A 19,567-nucleotide genomic window follows, 5' to 3' on the forward strand; every position below is an offset into this window, starting at 1 on the left:
AAAATGCAATAAAGCAAAATGCAAAAAAAGAGAGGTATGCTTGTACCAGAATAGGAACACGCAGTAAAACATTAGTGCAGCTACATATACAACAAAACATTCTGACTTCTGAACAACACTAAGAGTAAGTGAATACATCAAGATTTTTAAATTAAAAGCTTATCTGGTCAGCAGTAATTTACTCATTTCACAAATAGTAACTATTTGTTTTAGGGCTCCAGAACTTTCAGAAGTAAAACTAAGAAACAGTGAATATCAACATTTAACTAGTAATTTTTCTTAGGTTAAGTTCCCTTTACTTACCCTTACTTATGTCCCTTCCCCTTCAACAGAATAAAAGACTGAAAATAAAACCATTCTGATTGTAAGTACAGCACCAAAAATTTGCCTTGTGTGGTTACAGAAACCATGATTTTACACAATACACTGAAGAGATTGAAAAAATAAAGAAAAAAAGGCAGTCTGACCTTCAGTGTGACATCACAGAGTTCTCCATTTTCATAAAACTGAAGAAGAGAACCATGAAAATCTTTCCAAGCTTCATTTGCTTCAAAGAGAAAAGAGTCTTCTCCATCACCATCACCAAGTGAAGATCTGTTCTTTATTTGCTGTTGTCTTTTCCCTTTTGTGAAGCGATTCCTAGCCTGTTTTGCATTCACAGCTTCTGAAGCCATTTGCAACACTCTTCTTTTAATACAGCTCTCTTCTGAAACATCCCATTTATTCTTTTGTAAAGGATGGGGAGAAGGCAGAAGGTAGATGCAGTCCACTAAACTTCAGTTTTCAATACTCAAATGCCACTGTCCAGTTTGCTGAGATTGAAATAAATAACAGAATACCCATTAAAAAACCTCTCAAAAATTATTACTAGAAATTATAGTTTACCTATATATGTAATATAACCATAAAAATCGCTGCTGAAAAAACAGCAAGTGACTTTGTATTTTTACACCAAATGTTATGTTAACCACCTCAGCTAATTGTATCAGTGAAGGGACTCTTTTAAAATCTAATTGGAAAATTATGGGACGATGGAAGAGCAGAAGCACGAGGAATCTGTCTCCCACATGGACAACAACTGCACCAGCAGAATCCGCCTGATGTAACTACTGTGGAACTCTGAAGTCTGCTGAAGGCTTACAACTTCCAGGAAGAGGACTAAGTCAGTAAGTTACAATTAATTTTGGTCAATTTCAGCTCTTTGTACAGTAGCAGCTGTCCCGTAGCAGCTGTCCCAGAGCAGCTTGCAGAGTTTGCAGGAGCCACAGCAGGCAAAAAGGACTCTGTCCTCCGAAATGAGGGCTCTCTCCTCTGATCGTTGCCTGCTATTTCTGACCACAGAGGTGCAAACAAGGGGTTGGCCACCATTGCTATTCCACCTTCTCCCATCGTTTCAAGTCCCTCCCTCTCATCTGAAGTGAATTCCAGATTTTAAAGGCTGGTGCCCTTCACCCCTTTATTTTCTGCTTCTTCCCCCTTTACAAGCAAAATACTGAAGACTAAGGCACTAAGAAACAACCGCATATGCACAGAAAATTATAAAGTGACCATGCATGCCCAGGAAAAGGCTCAGAAAAAAACTTGAAAAGACCTTAGGTTTATACCTCAGGGTGATCTTCAGTGTAGAGACAGCCTACAACAACAAAAGGCCAAACAATAACAAAAAAACATCAAATCTTAAGGAATAGGGAAGATCTGGTTTCTAGGGTTATCACATTATTAGATTCAAATGTCTAGTATTCAATAACCAAAAAAAAAAAAAATCACATGGCATACAAAGAAATAGGAAAGTATGGGCTATTCAAGGGAAAAAATAAATCATCAGAAACTGTCTCTGTCTGGGATAAATTCCAGTAGGTCTCTTTCAAAGATTTTAAAACCACTGTCTTAAAGATACTCAAAGAACTAAAGGAAGGTGTGTACAGTCATTCATGTTAACAAAATGGAACTATCAGTAGAGCAACAGAAAACCTAAAAAGCAATCATAAAGAGATTCTGGAACTTAAAAGTACAGTAACTGAAACTGAGAATTCATTAGAGAGGTTTGAAGGCAGACCTGGACAGGTAGAAAAGACTCAGCAAACTTGAAATTAAAACAAAGAAAACTACCAGGCCTGAGGAACAGAAAGATTGAAGAAACATAAAAAGCACTTAAGGGACCTGTGGGACATCAAACAGACCAACATTCACATCATGGGAGTCCTGGATGAATAAGAGACAAAGAAAAGTGCATAGAAATAATGGCTGAAAACTTCCCAAATTTTATGAAAGACATAAACATCTAACGAGTTCCAAAAAAGATGAACTCAAAGAGACATATTACAGTCAAATTTCCAAAAAGATAAAGAAGAATCTTGAAAACAAGAGAAGTGAATCATCACATACAAGTGATCCTCAGTAAGTTATCAGTGGATTCCACATCAGAAACTTTGGAGGCCAAAAGATAATGGGCAGATATATTCAAAGTACTAAAAGACAAAATCTGTCACCAAGAATCTATATTTAGCAAAGCTGTCCTTCAAAAGTGAGAGAGAAGTTAAGGTATTCCCAGATAAGCAAAAGCTGATGGAGTTCAAGATCACTAGACCTGGCCTGCAATTCAAGGAAGTCCTACAGATGAAAGAAATGAAGGAATACCAGACAGTAACTCAAAGCCACATGAACATAAAAGTAATATATATGGATAATAATGAAAGCTAGTATTACTGTAACAGCAGTTTGTAACTGTACTTTTTGTATCTGAGAGATGAATTTTTAACAAGTTATTAATGTAAAAAGCTACCATTACTGTAATTTTGGTTTGTAACACCAAATGTCAATGGATTAAATGCTCCAATTTTGGCAAAATAAATAAAAACACATGATCCAATTATATGCTGTCTATCCAAGCCTCGTTTGCAATCCAAAGGCACAAAGCAGTTGAAATGGAGAAGACTGAAGAAAGATTTCATGCAAATAGTAACCAAAAGATAGCAAAAACAGCTATACTAGTATTAGACAAAAATAAGACTGAATCAAAAATGTTACAAGAAACAAAAAAGGAAATTACATATTAATAAAAGGTTCAATACAGCAAGAAGATATACGGAATAAAAACTAAGAAATGGAGAAACAGACAGTCCTACAGTTAATAGCTGAAGATTTCAACAGACTTAACATAAATAAACCAACTAGATCTAACAGACATACAGAACTCAACATATACTCAACAACAGCAGAATACACATTTTTCTCGAGTGCAAGCACATAGGACATTTTCCACAAGAGACCACGTTAGGCCATAAATTGAGACTCAATAGATTTTAAAAGATAGGTATCATACCAAGTATCTTCTTTAATCACTTCACAATGAATTTAGAAATGAGTAACAGAAAAATGAAAAATTTATGAAATTGTGGAAATTAACATAATTGTAAACTAATGGATCAAAGATGAAATCAGGGAAATTAGAAAATACTTAGAGACAAATGAAAACAAAAACAACATGCTAAACTCATGAGATGCAGCAAAAGTAGCACTCAAGGGGAAATTTACAATTTTAAAACACTTGGCAGAAAAAAAAGACATCTCAAATGAACACCCTAATTTTAAAACTTCAGGAACTAGAAAAAGAGGAATAAACTAAACCCAAACCTAGCAGAAGAAAGGAAATAATGAAGACTAGAGCAAAGAGAAATGAAATAGAGAACAGAAAAACGGAGGAAAATCGATCAAACTAAAAGCTGGTTCTCTGAAAAGATAAACAAAATTGACAAAACTTCAGATAGATAGACTAAGAAAAAAGAGAAGGCTCAAACCACTATATCCAGAAATGAAAATGGGGACATTACTACTGATTCTCAGTTCAATCAGTCACTCGGTCGTATCCGACTCTTTGCGACCCCATGAATCGCAGAACGCCAGGCCTTCCTGTCCATCACCAGCTCCCAGAGTTCACTCAGACTCAAATCCACTGAGTCTGTGATGCCATCCAGCCATCTCATCCTTGGTCGTCCCCTTCCCCTCCTGCCCCCAATCCCTCCCAGCATCAGAGTCTTTACCAATGAGTCAACCCTTCGCATGAGGTGGCCAAAGTACTGGAGCTTCAGCTTTAGCATCATTCCTTCCAAAGAAATCCCAGGGTTGATCTCCTTCAGAATGGACTGGTTGGATCTCCTTGCAGTCCAAGGGACTCTTAAGAGTCTTCTCCAACACCACAGTTCAAAAGCATCAATTCTTCGGCGCTCAGCCTTCTTCACAGTCCAACTCTCACATCCATACAGGACCACTGGAAAAACCATAGCCTTGACTAGACGGACCTTAGTCGGCAAAGTAATGTCTCTGCTTTTGAATATGCTATCTAGGTTGGTCATAACTTTTCTTCCAAGGAGTAAGCGTCTTTTAATTTCATGGCTGCAGTCACCATCTGCAGTGATTTTGGAACCCCAAAAATAAAGTCTGACACTGTTTCTACTGTTTCCCCATCTATCTGCCATGAAGTGATGGGACCAGATGCCATGATCTTCGTTTTCTGAATACTGAGCTTTAAGCCAACTTTTTCGCTCTCCTCTTTCACTTTCATCAAGAGGCTTTTTAGCTCCTCTTCACTTTCTGCCATAAGGGTGGTGTCATCTGCATATCTGAGGTTATTGATATTTCTCCTGGCAATCTTGATTCCAGCTTGTGTTTCTTCCAGGCCAGCGTTTCTCATGATGTACTCTGCATAGAAGTTAAATAAGCAGGGTGACAATATACAGCCTTGACGTACTCCTTTTCCTATTTGGAACCAGTCTGTTGTTCCATGTCCAGTTCTAACTGTTGATTCCTAACCTGCATACAGATTTCTCAAGAGGCAGGTTAGGTGGTCTGGTATTCCCATCTCTTTCAGAATTTTCCACAGTTTATTTTGATCCACACAGTCAAAGGCTTTGGCATAGTCAATAAAGCAGAAATAGATGTGTTTCTGGAACTCTCTTGCTTTTTCCATGATCCAGTGGATGTTGGCAATTTGATCTTTGGTTCCTCTGCCTTTTCTAAAACCAGCTTGAACATCAGGGAGTTCACGGTTCATGTATTGCTGAAGCCTGGCTTGGAGAATTTTGAGCATTACTTTACTAGCATGTGAGATGAGTGCAATTGTGCGGTAGTTTGAGCATTCTTTGGCATCGCCTTTCTTTGGAATTGGAATGAAAACTGACCTTTTCCAGTCCTGTGGCCACTGCTGAGTCTTCCAAATTTGCTGGCATATTGAGTGCAGCACTTCCACAGCATCATCTTTCAGGATTTGAAACAGCTCAACTGGAATTCCATCACCTCCACTAGCTTTGTTCATAGTGATGCTTTCTAAGGCCTACTTGACTTCACATTCCAAGATGTCTGGCTCTAGATGAGTGATCACATCATCATGATTATCTTTTTCGTACAGTTCTTCCGTGTATTCTTGACAACCTCTTCTTAATATTTTCTGCTTCTGTTAGGTCCATACCATTTCTGTCCTTTATCAAGACCATCTCTGCATGAAATGTTCCCTTGGTATCTCTAATTTTCTTAAAGAGATCTCTAGTCTTTCCCATTCTGTTGTTTTCCTCTATTTCTTTGCATTGATCGCTGAAGAAGGCTTTCTTATCTCTTCATTCTATTCTTTGGAACTCTGCATTCAGATGCTTATATCTTTCCTTTTCTCCTTTGCTTTTCGCCTCTCTTCTTTTCACAGCTATTTGTAAGGCCTCCCCAGACAGCCATTTTGCTTTTTTGCATTTCTTTTCCATGGGGATGGTCTTGATCCCTGTCTCCCGTACAGTGTCACGAACCTCATTCCATAGTTCATCAGGCACTCTATCAGATCTAGGCCCTTAAATCTATTTCTCACTTCCACTATACAGTCATACCTGAATGGTATAGCGGTTTTCCCTACTTTCTTCAATTTGAGTCTGAATTTGGTAGTAAGGAGTTCATGATCTGAGCCACAGTCAGCTCCTGGTCTTGTTTTTGTTGTCTGTATAGAGTCTACTGATTCTAAAGAATCAAAAAACACTGTAAGAGAAAATTATGAACTGTACAAATTGGATAACCTAGATGAAAAGGACTAGTCACTAGAAACACAAAACCTATCAACACTAAATCACAAAGAAATAGAAAATCTGTTTTCTATTTCTATAACTATGGCCTATAACTAGTAAAGAGGCTGATCAGTAATCAAAATCTCCCAACAAATAAAAGTCCTGGACCTTATGACTTCACCAGTGCATTTTACCAAACATTTAAAGAAGAACTAATACCTTCCTTTTCTAACTTTTCCAAAAAACTGAAGAGGAAGAAACACTTCCCCATTTGTTCTATGAGGCCAGCATCACCCTAAAACCAAAGCCCACAAGTGTTGGCAAAGATCAACAGAAAACTGAAACCCTGTGTTCACATTGTGTGCAGTTGATGGGAGTGTGAAATGGTACTGCCACTGCGGAAAACAGTCTGGTAGTTCCTCAAAAAGTTTAAAATAGAATTACTGTATCATGCAGCAATCCCACTTCTGGACATACATCCAGAAGAACACAAAATCCTTGGGCAGAGTTCCCTGTGCTATACAGTATGTCTTGTTGGTTATCTATTTTATATATGGCAGTGTGTATATGTTAATCCCATATATGGGCTTCCCTGGTGGCTCAGAGGTTAAAGCGTCTGCCTCCAATGTGGAAGACCTGGGTTTGATCCCTGGGTCGGGAAGATCCCCTGGAGAAGGAAATGGCAATCCACTCCAGTACTCTTGCCTAGAGAATCCCATGGACGGAGAAGCCTAGTAGGTTACAGTCCATGGGGTCACAAAGAGTCGGACACGACTGAGCGACTTCACCTTCACCTTATATGTTAATCCCAGCCCGCTAATTTATCCCTCCCTACTCCTTTCCCTTTTGTGAGTCTGAAAGAAAGGTCTTAAAGAGATATTTACAACCCCATGTTCAGAGCAGCACTATTCACTATAGCAATCCAAGTGTCCATAAACAAATAAATGGATAAGCAAAATGTGGTATAAATATATTATTCTGCTACAATGGTGATGAACATTTAAGAACATTAAAGATAAGTGAGAGAAGTCAAATAGAAGGCAGACTGTATGATTCAATTTATATGAGATACAAATAGTTAAATCATAAAGACAGAAAGTATAATGACTCTTGCCAAGGGCTGTGGGGAGAGGAGAATGGGGACTTATTTACTGGGTATAGAGTCCCAGTTTTATAAGATGAAAAGAGTTACAGGGATGGATGGTAATGGCGATGGCATAACAATGCGAATGTATTTAATATCACTGAAACGTGCACTTAAAAACAGTTTCATGCTATGTGTATTTTACCACAATGAAAAAAATCTAGGGGTTTCCCTGGTGGCTCAGTGGTAAAAGTATCCACCGGCCAATGATGGAGACGTGGGTTGGATCCCTGATCCACGAAGATCCCACATGACACGGAGCAACTAGGTCTGTGCACCGCAACTACTGAGCCTGTGCTCTCAAGCCTGGGAGCGGCAACTACTGAGACCACATGCCTGAAGCCTATTTTCCCCAACAAGGGAAGCCACCACAATGAGAGGCCCACACATCACAACTAGAGAGTGGCCCCTGCTCGCCGCAGTTGGAGAAAAGCCAGCACAGCAACAAAAACCCAGCACAGCCATAAATAAATAAATAAATAAAATGATTTAAAATATCTAATCTGAGAACAATTCAACAGCACATTACTTTTAAGACGTGGAATGCACTACCTCCAAAAAGAGAAGCTATAAACTGGAAAATTTAAGGACTTTATCCAGTGATGCAAAGCAAAAATAGAGGGTATTTTGACTGAAATAGGCTTATGCTAGATTTTGAAGTCAGCTCACGGTTCCACCATTTACCAAATGAATAACCTTGGGCAAATGACAACCCGCTAAAACTTTAGTTATCTCATCTGTGAAACAGAGAAGCCACTTATCTTAAAGAAATATTCTGAGGATTAGAGATACAGTGCTGCTAAACACAGACACTTGCATTATAAAATCTCATTTATTTTCATATCAAATTTACTATATTTACATAAAGTCAGATTTGCTCATTATCAAAGCATATTTGATGAGTATTCACACCACGAACAGTTCTATGCTACATTCTACTTTAGTGACAGAAACAAAGAGATTTTAAGTTAAAATATGTGATTATACACTTACTGGCTATGTGTGAGGTTTTTTTTTGAGGGCCCTGCTAACCTTATTCATCTGTAAACAGGTATATCTATCTACTTCATAAGACTATTCTAAAAATTAAATCAAATGCAATAATGGATTTACAAGCACTTATGAAATTATAAACCATGTTGCAAATACTGGTATTAGCATGGAAGATTCACTTATGTCGTTTCTGAAAATAATACCTTAACTAGTCTTTTCCTATATTAGCCTCTTTATTATTAATTACATCAACAACTGTTTCTAGCTTTTAACAGGAACCAAAATGTTCAATGTAAGATTACAGATTATAGTTATTAATATCTTCTTAAAGTTACTGTGGTGGACACAGAACAGTGACCCCCCCCAATGAGTCGTGCTTTCATATAATCCCCCTGAGGATAAGAACCACCTGTGACTTGCTTCTAACCGATAGAATATGGAAAGGTGATAAAGTGTCACTCGCTTGATTATGTCGCATTATATAAGACTGGGTGAACAGACTAAGTGAGAGGGTCACCTGCAAGCCTTTAAGGAGCCAAGTGCCATGGATAGAGAGCCCTGCAGCAAGAAACTACAGGCAATCCCCAGGATCTGAGGGAGTTCTCCACCTGTCAGTAAAACGTTAGGGTCCTCAGTCACGCTGCTGCAAAGACATTCTCCCACCATTCTAAATGAATGTGGAAGGAGACTGTTCCACAGTTAAGCCTCCACATGATAACACAGGTCAGCACCCTCACTGCAGCCTTGTGAAATCCTAAGCAGAGGACCCAGATGAGTTGTGTCCAGATTCCTCATTCCCAGAAACCGTAAGATAATAGTTAACGTAATTTTTACTGCAGTCTAGTTGCTTTACAATGCTGTTAGTTTCTACTACATAGCAAAATGAAACAGCTATAAATATACATACAGATCCCCTCTTTTTGGATTTCTTTCCCATTTAGGTCACCATAGAGCACTGAGTAGTGCTCTGTGCTATACAGCAGGTTCTCCTTAGTTATGTTTCATACATAGTAGTGTACATATGTCGTTTCCAATGTCCCAATTCATCCCACTCTCCTCCACCTTCCCCCTTGGTATCTAAAGTAGTCATATGCTCAGGAAAAAAATAAAATGGTGTTTGTCAGAGGCGAAGGGGTGGGGAAAAAGAAGAGTTATTGTTCAATAGATACACGCATTTCCGTTTTGCAAGATGGAAAGTTCCAGAAATGTGTTGCACAACAGTGTGTACATAGTCTTTTAAGATTAATGTCAGTCAGTCGCGTCTGACTCTGTGACCCCATGAACGCCAGGGCCTCCCTGTCCATCACCAACTCCCAGAGTCCACCCAAACTCATGTCCTTTGAGTTGGTGATGGCATCCAACCATCTCATCCTCTGTCGTTCCCTTCTCCTGCCCTCAATCTTTCTTAGCATCAGGGTCTTTTCCAATGAGTCAGTTCTTCAGGTGGTACCGAGGTCCAGCCCCGGTGGATCCACGGTGATTCGAAGGTGGGGGGACGGAGTCGGCGTCTTTGGAAAAATACATATTTAATCACAGATATAGAGAGATTAGAAATGGACAGTATAGTAGGAAGATTAGTGGAGAAAAGGAGGCTGAATAACTTGGATTACGTGGAATAGCATCCATGCTCCAGATGGGAATTCAGCCAGAAAAACCGGGAGCAAGAAAGAAGCGACATGGGGGAATCAGTCTTTCCGGAAACTGATCCGATTTCTTTATTTTGGGGTTTGCTTATATACCTTTTGTTACACATAGGGATGAATACAGAGTCACGTGGGAGTCAGCAGTCCTGACCTTTGTCAAAATCAGGTGCTTCACATAAATGTATAAAAAAGGTCTTAGGAATATTACATCATCTTCTGGCCATGAGTGAGACCTGCTGACATTTTATGATCCTTTCTTTCTGATAACCAAAAAACTTATTTCTTCCAAGGGTGTCTTTTCTTAAACCAGGCACCACCCTCCAAATAAAGTTACATTCCTATAGGGTGAGGGTGTAGTGAGTTACAATCAAGAAAGGAATTTATTTAACTCAAGGTTAACATGATTAGTCTTAAAGGTTAATACTTATTTCTCCTATATGTTAGTTATATTCATTATAAGGGTAGGGAACATGGAGATTTAGCAGCAAACATCAGCCCAACAAATGAAAATCCTTTCACCAATGCTCCCCTTAAGATCTATTTAGTCTTAAGATATAATAAAGTTACATTTTTACATAGCAAGGACACAGTGATTTATAACAAAGTACAGTGATCTATTACAAAAGAGAAAATCCATTAACTCAAAAAGTCTAATATTGCTAACATCAAAAACTACTATATTTCCTTTGCTATATTCCAAATACATTGATTAATACATTCCCAGGTGTCTAAGGATATGGAGGCCTGGCGTCAATCATTGACTCAACAAGAAGAAAAAGTCCTATGCTAATTAAGACTCTCAAAATACTCCAAAACTCTGTGCTGTTTACAGTTGAGAGGTAGTAAACAATCTTGTGCCTAGTGGCAGCAGTATGGATAATCCTGTCACACAAGCTAGTCTGTCAGCAGAGAGGTTTGACCTGAGACATTCTTGTCCCACCCAGAGCAGGGAATTAGCAGCAATTATTGACACAACAAATGAAGAACCCTTCACCAATATAATTCCTAACCAACACACTATACTAATAATTTCTAACTCCCCAAAATAATTTGCCTTTAGTAAGTCTAAAACATCTCGTGCCTCTCAGACTGGGAGGCTGTAAACAATCACATGTGGCCGGACAAACCTATACAGGTGGGCTAGATAACCTTCAGAGGAGTCCGTAAGCTGAAACACTCTTGTCATGCCCAGGAATTTTTATTGCCTTGGAGCTGCACGTTTACTCCTTTTCCGAGAGAAACAGTTATGGGGGAGAGCCCCCCGTAAAGTCAGAAGTGTAGGTGAGAGCATAAAACAGACTCTGGTTTTGGGGTTAGATGCTCGGGAACAGGGGGTTTCCTGAGGCTTGATCACGCCTTTGCGTATGCCAAGCCTCCTTCCTCATGACCTCTGCCACGGGCGGAATTCCTCACGCTGGCCCCCGGCAAGGTGGCCAACGTACTGGAGTTTCAGCTTCAACATCAGTCTGTTCAATGAACACCCAGGACTGAGCTCCTTTAGAATGGACTGGCTGGATCTCCTTGCAGTCCAAGGGACTCTCAAGAGTCTTCTCCAACACCACACTTCAAAAGCATCAATTCTTCGGCGCTCAGCCTTCTTCACAGTCCAACTCTCACATCCATACATGACCACTGGAAAAACCATAGCCTTGACTAGACAGACCTTTGTGGGCAAAGTACTGTCTCTGGTTTTTAATATGCTGTCTAGGTTGATCATAACTTTCCTTCCAAGGAGTAAGCATTTTTTAATTTCATGGCTGCAATCACCATCTGCAGTGATTTGGGAGCCCCCAAAAATAAAGTCTGACACTGTTTCCCCATCTATTTGCCATGGAGTGATGGGACCGGATGCCATGATCTTTGTTTTCTGAATGTTGAGCTTTAAGCCAACTTTTTCACTCTCCTCTTTCACTTTCATCAAGAGGCTCTTTAGTTTCTCTTCACTTTCTGCCATAAGGGTGGTGTCATCTGCATATCTGAGGTTATTGATATTTCTCCTGGCAATCTTGATTCCAGCCTGTGCTTCCTCCAGTTCAGCGTTTCTCACGATGTATCTGCATAGAAGTTAAATAAGCAGGGTGACAACATACAGCCTTGACGTACTCCTTTTCCTATTTGGAACCAGTCTGTTGTTCCATGTCCAGTTCTAATTGTTGCTTCCTGACCTGCATACAGGTTTCTCAAGAGGCAGGTCAGGTGGTCTGGTATTCCAATCTCTTTCAGAATTTTCCACAGTTTATTGTGATCCACACAGACTAATGTAATGGTTTAGATGGGCAGTTTTATGTTGTGTCACTACATACTGACAAAAGGCTCAATTCCCTAAGGATATAATAATTTTAAGTGGTAGAGTCAGGACTCAAACCTAGCTAGCAGGACACTTTCCAAAAGTCTGTGCTGTTAACCCCTGCATTATGATTTGGAGCATATCACAAGTGAAAGAGAATCACAGAACAAAAAAATACATGAAAAGTCAAATTCTCTATCCTCTCCCCTCTAAAATCAGCTGTTTTTTTCTAATTCCTCTGCTTTTGCAAGTGGCAATGCCATTTTTTCAGCTGCCCTCATTCAAAAACCTGAGCCATATCTGACTGCTTTTTTAATTTACATAACCCATCAAATTCAATTCTCCTGATTTCTACTTGGGAAAAATCTGTCTCCCATTTGTCTCTTTCTTCCTACTCTCCCTAAACTCTCCTCTCCTTCACTGCACTCTAATTCAGACTCCTGCATCTTTCATTAACCAGTCACCATGCCTCTCCATCCCATCCCGAAACATCTACGTAGGACTGCCAGACTTATGTGGCTGTGTCACTTCCAAGCTGCTTAACATTATGCATTTCAGCAGTTTATCCAGGCATTCAAGGCTCTTCTTGCTCTGATTCCAGCCTATCTTCCAATCTTTTCCTCCACTAATTTTTGACATAAAATAGGAAAATGAAGGGAAACACTACTTACTAAACCACTAAGTGTCACATATTTTTCCAGAAATCTTACTGATACAGCTGTCCTTCAGTATCCACAGAGGATTAGTTCAAGGACCTCCCTCAGGTCCTTGAGTATCCCTCAGATACTAAAATCAGATGATGCTCAAGTGTCTTATACAACATGGTAGAATACAGTTGGCCCTCCATTTACACAGAATCCACAGACACGGAGGGCTGCCTATACTTTCATTTAAGCATCACATGGCAGCACTAGTGGTAAAGAACCAACCTACCAATGCAGGAGACACTGAGCTCCATCCCTGGGTCAGGAGGATCTCCTGGAGGAGGGCATGGCAACCCACTCCAGGATTCTTGCCTGGAGAATCCCATGGACAGAGGAGCCTGGCGGGTGGCAGTCCATAGCGTCGCAGAGTTGGACATGACTGAAGCAGTGGCACGCACATCCACATTACAGATGGCCTAAACATCCCTGACTTGCCCTATCACACAGGTAGAAAATTGTGGAAGCTAGGGTTTCAGTTCAGTTCTGAATCAGTTCATTCTTCTACTATTTCACAGACGTCACTATTCCACTTTCCTCAAGTATGTGCACAAGCCCTCAAAGCTCCTCCACACGTGGAGGGATGTGAAGGCCTAGTTTATTAAGTAATGCTTCTTCCACGACGTCTCTAATTCTCCCAATAAGACGTGATCTCCCTTCTATGAACACAGACAGTACTCTGTACTTCTCTAGTTTGTTCACTGTCTTCCTCTTGTGTTTTAGACTTATCTAACACAGTGTGAACTGAGATTATGTCTCAAAGACACCTATATATCTTACCCACATGAGCTTGCATCATATGTGACTGAATTAACCTGATTCTTGTGGGCTGGGTGTTTTTTCCCCAATATTTTAAAAAACTGAGTCAGTTCTACATTACTGGTTAGCCTGATGAGTCTTCTTTCATCTAGAACTTTTGTCATACTGTATTTCATGTCCTAAGTGGGTAGTGTGACTGTAGGTATCATTAATATCTCATTTGAACTTCACTAGGTTTAAATACATTCAATTTAAAACTATCACACATTTCCCCCCTTATATCAAACTACTCTAGCTTCTGTCTAGTAGAAAGTTTTATTATGGTCGTAAAATAATTTCCTTTGTCAGAGGACTGCTCTATGAAAAGGGTATTAGCAAATATTCATTTTTATAAAATTGCTTTTACATTTGATGTTAGATTTGGGCAAGAGACAAGAGCTCAAAAACTTTCACACCAAATTCTTTTAAAATGGTCTCTTTAGGGACTTCCTTGGAAGTCCAGTGGCTAAGACTCCATGCTCCCAATGCAGGGGGTGAGGGTTCGATCCCTGGTTGAAGAACCAAGATCCCACAAGACCTCTGATGTAGCCAAAAAAAAAAAAATTTTTTTAATGGTGTAAAGAATTCAGTGTCTTCAATTTTAAAAAAATTATGTTATATATAATAGAACAGGAAGCCAGGAACACGAAAAGAATATTTACTCTAAAACACTTCACTCTCTAAGTCTCATCAATCACCTAAGTTCTTTAAAGAATGCAAATTTGTAATGAGTTAAAGTGTAACTCCACCTAAACTCTAACCCAGAATTCTTTTTAATGTACCTAAGATTCTCTTAGAAAGAAAAAAAAAAAAAGATACTCCTTCCCCAAATATTTGTTGTTCAGTCACTAAGTCGTGTCTGACTCTTTGTGACCCCATGGACTGTAGCACCCAAGGCTTCAGTGTCCTTCACTATCTCCCAGAGTTTACTCAAATTCATGTCCACTGAGTTGGTGATGTAAGAGATTATAAACACAACAGAAAAAAAAAGAGGGATGGTCCACAGAAGTTAATTTCTATCACACTCTGGTACATTATGGGGCTTCCCAGGCAGCACTAGTGGTAAAGAACCCGCCTACCAATGCAGGAGACATAAGAGACTCGGGTTCAATCTCCTGGGCTGGGAAGATCCCTGGAGGAGGGCATGGCAACCTACTCCAGTATTCTTGTCTGGACAATTCCATGGACAGAGGAGACTGGCGGGCTATGGTTCATAGAGTAGCAAAGAGTCAGGTATGACTGAAATGACTTAGCACCTGGTATATTATGGCACTAAAACAGGTAGGAAGTTAGGATCATTTTTTTTGTTCCTCTAAGTGCCAATAAAGTATCAACCAACAGCTGAAGACTAAAGTACTTCAAAAAGAAGAACATAGATTTTACTGATTCGTGGCAGAAAACAACAAAAGTGTATTTTTTTTAACATGTAAACACAACAACTTGCAAAAATCAGAGAAAAGAGGACTTATAGCAAAAGCATAAAGGTACAACTATGATAAGTCAGTTCACTTTATACTGTTTTTCAAACTTCTTTGCATTTATACTAGTACAGAGAATTCTAAATGGCACTTTGAGGACTTCTCTGGTAGTCCAGTGGTTAAGAACCTGCCTTCCAATGCAGGGTACACAGGTTTGATCCCTGGTCTGGGAACTAAGACCCCACATGCCACAGGGCTACTAAGCCCGCGTGTCAACGACTGAGCCTGTGCACTCCAGAGCCTGTGCTCCAGGACAAGAGAAGCACTTCGACTGAAAGCACCTCTAAAAACAACTCAGAGCTATACAGTTACTGATGCAGTACCTACTACAGGCAGCAATAGTGCTAGGAGACTCAAGCTTCCTTAAAATAAATTTGGTTTGTACTCTTCACAATTCAGTTAGATGTAGACTTTAAATAATAGAAAGTATTTTATTTTACAGTGGTTTCTGATTAATTTCAGAGCCACATCTTAAAGTTGACAGAGAGTGTGTATTTATCAAAATTAACGTGTATATTTGTGAAATAAGATGGTAAACCCTACCTTATGTTGTGCAGAGAAAAACCTGACTGCGTGTAATTCTCTACACACTTCATGCTATCTTTCTGCCTTTGTTCAGGCTATCTTCTCACTGTAAAATGCCCTTAAAGCAACATGCATTCTTACAAGCTGACTCTTAACTCACTTTTTTAAGACTCAACTCAGGTTTATTTGCTCAAAAAGGCCCTAAAATATCTCCCTTATTCTTAGCCTGGATTGGGTGTACTTCCTCTGTGCTCCTGTAACAATTTAATATCTTTTTCATTGTAATTATAAAGCAGATTATACCATACTCAACTGTTTTTCAAATTTATAATACTTGTAATAATTGCCTGATTACTATTAGTATTTCCAGTAACACTGAGTCCCCAAAACATAGGCACTTTCTACTCACTCCTACTAGGCCCACATTGAGCACAGCATACAGTTAGCAGAGATAGTAAAAATACTTTCCAAACAAACAGAATAGTTATGAACCCTGGAGACTATTTTTCTGTTATCTAAATCAACATACAATTAAATTACTTTAAAATAACACTGAATTCTGGATGTATTATTTTAACCATAATCACAAAGGATGTCACTTAGCAAAGATATTTTTCAATTATTACAAAGATTAATATGTTGCTTACATTCATTTTTTAACTTTTAAGTCAGAAAAAATTAAGCTACACTCATTATTTCCTTTTTTTTAGACAAAAGCAAATAGCAGAAATTTAAATTTTTTAAATTTATTTATGGGTTGCCCTGGGTCTTTGTTGCTGTGCATGGGCTTTCTCTGGTTGCGAGAAGCGGGAGCTACTCTCCAGTTGCTGTGCACTGAGATTTTAAATTTTGAATCAGATGATCCAGAAGAAAATATATTGTGCCAATAATTAAAGGAGAATCTGCTTCTTTGACAAACTGAATTGACAAGTTTCAGTAGTTTCTACTCATTAAAGATACACATAACTTCCAAGACTTTACTACTATGACTTACAAAATATGTTTTTCTTAGCATATATTAGATACAATTGTTATTTGTTATCAATCTGTCATTTCCAGGATCCCTAAACATTTTCACTACACTGAATATTTGTAAGATGTTTCTATTTTAGGGTCTGTTTTATTAAAAAGGCATTCTACTCCAGTTCCACTACCCATAATCATTGCCTGTTTGAATTAGACCACTGAATTTATTACAATCATAATAGTTTAAAAGTCTAATATAAAATAACTTGCTTTAAAAAGGACTTGAATTTTACCTAATTCATGACCTACATTTGTGAACTCTTAAAGAGTCTCTATTATTATTATTACTTAAGAATGTCAGAGAAGTCACAGGGTTGTACTCAAATAACAAATAATTATCTGAATAAAAACATAAAGTCTAATAAAAAATTAATTTACCAATAATTTGTTTCCAAGTGTCCAAAATTGGGATATTTCCCATTCAATATATGAAACAAAACACAAAGCTGAGAATTATTATATACTCCAGTGAGAGCCCTGCTGGTCAGGCATACACTCTCTGAGTAGAACATACTGCTAGTCTCAGTTTGGACGGGAGTGTGGTACTTAGTGGCTGGTGAACTTTCAGAGGCTTGCAAAATCTTATTCACTACGTTGTTACTGATTCATTAAACAGACTTAAAACCAATGCTAAAGAAGTGTCAGTTATTAAGTAAGCCGATTTCAAACTGGTTCTGATGACTAATTGTTACCATGGCTATATGAGAATCAGTCTTCTCTTAGGAGTTTGGGAACTCCTTTTGTCTTTACAAGATAAACACATAAGCCAACACACACACACATATATACACTAAAGGATATGATATATACTGGTCATGAGGTTTTATAACATTTCACAAAAAAACCCAAATACTGTCAGTGTTAAGGATAAATACCACTTGCCTTATATTTAATCATTCAATCAGTCATCAGATGTTATACTGCAGGTTCTGGAAATTCACAGGTGAACATGCAAAGCAACAACAAAGGGCTTTAGAGCAGTGCTATTCAAAGTGGGTCTGGTCCACATTTTTTTTTTAAACACACTGCAATGAGGTAGGTACAAAAATCGAGTGCCTAGAAACTCTTAGAACAAAGTTGTATTTGACAATAATTTTTTGTCTGTTGAATTTCATAAAAATTGAAGTTTGCATTTTGTGTATCTTTTTAAATTTCATTTTTCTAGTCATTCATTGCTGTTGTCTTTACCAAGGTACTGATTCACAAACTAGTTTTCACTACAGTATCTGAAGAAAATTACTTAAAGGGGCTCAAGAAAAGCAGCCAGAGTAGGTGAGGTTGTATTACGCTTGCTACCAAGATACATGCAAAAATAACATGCATTACACACCAAGAAGTACTTGCTCCAAAATTAGAAGGATGGTGCTAGTGGCCTAAAAGAAAATCCCTCAGCAGATGATGCAGCACACTAATGGAAGGCTGCACCATCTATGTTGCAGATGGACTAGGAGGTTATAATGTATGGAAAAAAACAAAAGACTCCTTAAAATGCTGTAAGAGCCAGACCTAAATGTGAAGAAATTCAGGAATACCTTATCCGGTCTATCTCTTGTATTTTCCTTAAAAAAAAAAAAAAAAAAATGTATGCCTGCTAAGTCACTTCAGTCATGTCTGACTCTCTGCGACCCTATGGACTATAGACCCCCGGGCTCCTCTGTCCATGGCATTCTCCAGGCAAGAATACTGGAGTGGGCTGCCATGCCCTCCTCCAGAGGGAAAAAAAAATTTATGCACAAGCATAATCTAATTTTTTAAGTTACCTAAAATAAATCCCCTCCCCCCCAAAAAAAAGATGAATAAGACAGAATTTCTACTATTAAGGAGCTTGAGTCATCCATTTGGGACCCAAACAAGTGGTCATAATACTGTGGTTAAGGCAACAGTAGGGAGATATACTGGGTAACATGGGAGAATCTAAACTAGCGTTGGTGATCAAGAGGGCTCCCCATTAAAAATGCAATAGCTTACATGCACTCAAAGTTCCCATTCCACTTATCCAACTATAACCTAGTTTCATACACTCTACTCCCTAACTTCTCCTCATGCTGTTGGCCTTGCTTCTCCAGCCACAGCACTTTACTCACAGGCCCCATCATCTCACAGCCTCCCCACAGCCTCTTCTCTCACATCCTTGTTACTGCTGCAAGTTATCATCCCCAAATTCAAATCTGATCACATCACCTCAATGCTTAAAAATGCTCATGGATAAAGTAATAGTAAGCAGAAAAAACTAGGTACAAATTATATGATCTTTTTAAAAATGTATATGTGATATGCTTCTAACTTGAACTGCTATTTTCAAACCAATTAATGAATAAATTCTACAGCCTCTTTTTTTTGGTTACAGAGAAATTTATGGAGGAAAATAAGAAAATGTAAGTTTAAAACTAGCCACAGACCTTTAAGGCACGGGCCATACAAAGTATATTCCCAAAGCTCTTCAAATTCTAAGAAAAATGACCAAATATTTCCTCTTACTATAGCTAGCATGTCTGTTTTAACTAGGTTAAATATTCTTATATATAATAATACTTCAGAGTACTTTACAGTCCCTTATATAATGATCATATGATATACTTATTGATTTTATAAGGCTTAAGAAGTAGCATGGTATAGGAGAAAAACAGTGAGGTAGGTATTAAGGGAACTGGATTTTAACTAGTTGCATTACTGGGAAGTTACCTAATCTCTCACATCTCAGTTTCTTCATTTATAAAAGAACAGTGTTGGTCTAGGTCAGGGGTCAGCATCTTTTCCTGTAAAGGGCCAGACAGTAAATATTTCAGGCTTTACGCACCGTCCAGACTCTGTCACAACTACTCAACTATGCCAGTGCAGCAGGAAAGCACCCACAGATAAACACATAAAGTAATGAGAGTAGCCGTGTTCCGATAAAACTTTACAAAACCAGCAGCAAGCCAGGCTTGGCCCAAG

General features: G+C 38.6%; 1 protein-coding gene across 1 annotated transcript in view; it reads right to left on the minus strand.

The window, feature by feature from the left end:
• The window catches only part of KLHL8 (kelch like family member 8), a 62,506-nt gene that overhangs the window by 33,671 nt on the left and 9,268 nt on the right, over positions 1–19,567 (minus strand). Inside the window, exon 2 of the mRNA XM_018049708.1 lies at positions 468–812. Coding sequence (XP_017905197.1) covers positions 468–674 — 207 coding nt within the window. The 5' untranslated portion in view covers positions 675–812. The remainder of the gene's footprint in view (positions 1–467; positions 813–19,567) is intronic.

This window comes from Capra hircus, chromosome 6 (genome assembly GCF_001704415.2).
Source record: "Capra hircus breed San Clemente chromosome 6, ASM170441v1, whole genome shotgun sequence".
Lineage (NCBI taxonomy): Eukaryota > Metazoa > Chordata > Mammalia > Artiodactyla > Bovidae > Capra > Capra hircus.